We start from the raw sequence: 2,867 nt of genomic DNA on the forward strand, positions 1-2,867 counted from the left end.
TGTAACGTGACCTGCGGAGAATTAATTAATGACTGTCAGTCTGGTTTCCTTGTTCCACGTGTTCTCTTCTCCCCCGTGCAGTATTCAATGTGGGACAGTATCGCCGGGATGCCGTGCAGAGCTACAAGAATTACGAGTTCTTCCGCGCCGACAACCAGGAAGCCATGACCATCCGGAAGTGAGTGTAATGACCCGATGTCTGTGCTCTGCATGTCCGGAATGTGGATTGGTTTTGATGAACAGATTCCCCAGATGTACATTTGCCTCAAATTGTAAAATTGTAGTATTTAGTATGAACATTTGAAGGCATTTGTTGCCATGGGGGGGGGGGCGACAACAAATCATGAAGAAGCTTCTGACCGATTTATAGGATCGATATTGTCCAAGGATCAGTTTTATTATCGCTGGGCAGGCTGGCTCCGGTTCGGTAGCGCTCTACAAAACAGGGGACCCACATTTAAGAATCCATGCATATAGTCTGGGGGCAATTGTCCAACATTAAAAAAAATATACATACATACATACATACATACATACATACATACATACATACATACATACATACATACATACATACATACATACCTTGGTTTACAAGTAACTTGGTTTGATGAGTTTTGCAAGACAAGCAAACATTTGTGAAACATGTTGCCTTGATATACAGGTGAAACTCGAATAATTTGAATATTGACTTTTTTGAGGTTGTGGATTTGGGGTTTTCATGAGCTGTGCGCCATAATCATCACAATGATGACAAATCACGGCTTGAACTATCTCGCTTTGCATGTAATGAGTCTCTCTCATATATTAGTTTCACCTTTTAAGTTGCATTAGTGAAATAAATGAACTTTGCACGATATTCTAATCGAGTTTCAGCTGTACAAGCAATGTCTTGCACTAAGAGCAAAATCTTGTAGAAAACCACCACCCGAATAAGGCTGTAGCAGTGCGAGCGACGAGACTGTTTAACGACAATGCAACGTCACGTCGGATAGATTCCTTGTTAAGGTTTCACGAAATGAAGAAGGTTCCATTGAGTGAAGAGATAGCAGTGATTCCGTTAAGTGATAGTGAAAGTCGCCCTACACAATAATCCTCCTCTCTCTTGTCCCTCTCACACCGGCCACAAAGGTACCGGAAACTGGCTTATTTTCTTTATATTTTGTACAGTATTGTAATTTTTATATGAATATTTTTGTGTTGTGGAACAAATCATCTGAATTTCCTATGGGGGGAAATTCGCTTTGATATACAAGCGCTTTGGATTACAAGCATGCTTCCGGAACGAATTATGCTCCTAAACCAAGGTATTACTGATTATTTATATATATATAATAGTGTTTGTGGCTATATACACCTCATATGTGCTGCATATAAAAGGACGCCTTGTCCTTGACCGGGAGGATTATTGGGTATGTGCCGGAGAAAAGAAGGCCCATATGTTACATATATATAATTGTATGTATGTGTGTATATGTATGTGTGTGTGTGTGTGTGTATATATGTGTGTGTGTATGTATATATATGTGTATATGTATATATGTGTGTGTGTATGTATATATATGTATGTAATGTATGTATGTATGTATGTATGTATGTTATATATATATATAAAATCTATATCTCTATATGTGTGTGTTCAAAGTAGAAAAACCGGCAACACGTTTCACAGGCCACACAAATGCCCCTTTCATTGGGGTCCAGAAATGTTGACTGGATCATCTGGTATCGGAATATATGAATGCACATAACCACAAACCTCAATACAAAATGGCTGGCATTGATCACGCCACCCAAAAGCAGGACTGAAATAGATTGGCGTGGTTAGTCTATAGCCGTGTGTAAGCGATGATGATGAATTGAAGCTCCTGCAGGACCTTGCCTGCCTTCTACTCTCCCCACTGCAGGGAGCGACGGCAAATATACATCTGGGTAGGCCGGCTTTAAACCCAACCTGTCGCTTTGCCGTGTGTGAGTGTAGCGCAGGTTCACTTTGATTTGGTTTCTCACCAGAAAGCAAAGCAGCAAAATCTATCTGATCTGTAGGGACCGGGGAGGGAGTACTGACTCAGAGATCGACCGCACAGGGAGTGCATGGTTTTTACTGAGCCAGTTGACTCAGACTTGCTTTGTGAGAAGGAGCAGTGAAGCGCAGCCATTGTGTAGCACTAAAAAGCAGCAAACCGGGGGGTGCGGCCGGCAAGCGTGGAACCGGGGGGTGCGGCCGGCAAGCGTGGAACCGGGGGGTGCGGCCGGCAAGCGTGGAACCGGGGGGTGCGGCCGGCAAGCGTGGGACATACAATTATCAACTAAACGTATAAAGAAAGCTTTTTAATATGTGAACACGGAATAATATTCTATGTATCGGGTCGATCTTTTACATGTTTATTGACTTCCTTTTTAAAGGAGATGTAAAGTCCCGGCATCTCCTCTCCTGCTATGACATCACTGTGTGTGTGTGTGTGTGTGTGTGTGTATATATATTATTATTTTATTATTATCCTGGTCTGCATTGGCAGCTTTTTTTTGTGACCGGTTCTCTTTTTCTAATAGTAATGTCTCTTGCCTTGCAGGCAGTGTGCTCTGAATGCCTTGTTAGACGTCCACACGTTCCTATCCCGGGAGGAAGGACACGTTGCTGTAAGTCCAAATATCTCTAATCCTCTCTCTTCCTGATCACCGGTTTTCTGCAGAAAATTGGAGCCATTTGTATGCGGAAACGTCACAAATGTTCTGCAGAATCTGAATATAGAACGAGACGCGGCGCTGTTGGCGGTTTCTTTCATTGGCGGTGATTGCAGAGCTGATTAATTATGTAGAAGAATGGAGCTCAGCGTCTGACCTGAATTAAATACATGTATGCCCCC

General features: G+C 42.5%; 1 protein-coding gene across 2 annotated transcripts in view; it reads left to right on the forward strand.

Annotated features, from left to right (window-relative positions):
- The window catches only part of PFKFB1 (6-phosphofructo-2-kinase/fructose-2,6-biphosphatase 1), a 31,892-nt gene that overhangs the window by 11,304 nt on the left and 17,721 nt on the right, over positions 1-2,867 (forward strand). The window contains exons 3-4 of one of the 2 annotated variants that reach the window (XM_018569135.1): positions 82-178; positions 2,574-2,640. In XM_018569135.1, coding sequence (XP_018424637.1) covers positions 82-178; positions 2,574-2,640 — 164 coding nt within the window. The remainder of the gene's footprint in view (positions 1-81; positions 179-2,573; positions 2,641-2,867) is intronic. The other variant, XM_018569136.1, reaches the window with a different exon arrangement.

The sequence above is a fragment of the Nanorana parkeri genome, unplaced genomic scaffold, assembly GCF_000935625.1.
Source record: "Nanorana parkeri isolate BGI_ZX_2015 unplaced genomic scaffold, ASM93562v1 scaffold1291, whole genome shotgun sequence".
In the NCBI taxonomy this organism is placed as follows: domain Eukaryota; kingdom Metazoa; phylum Chordata; class Amphibia; order Anura; family Dicroglossidae; genus Nanorana; species Nanorana parkeri.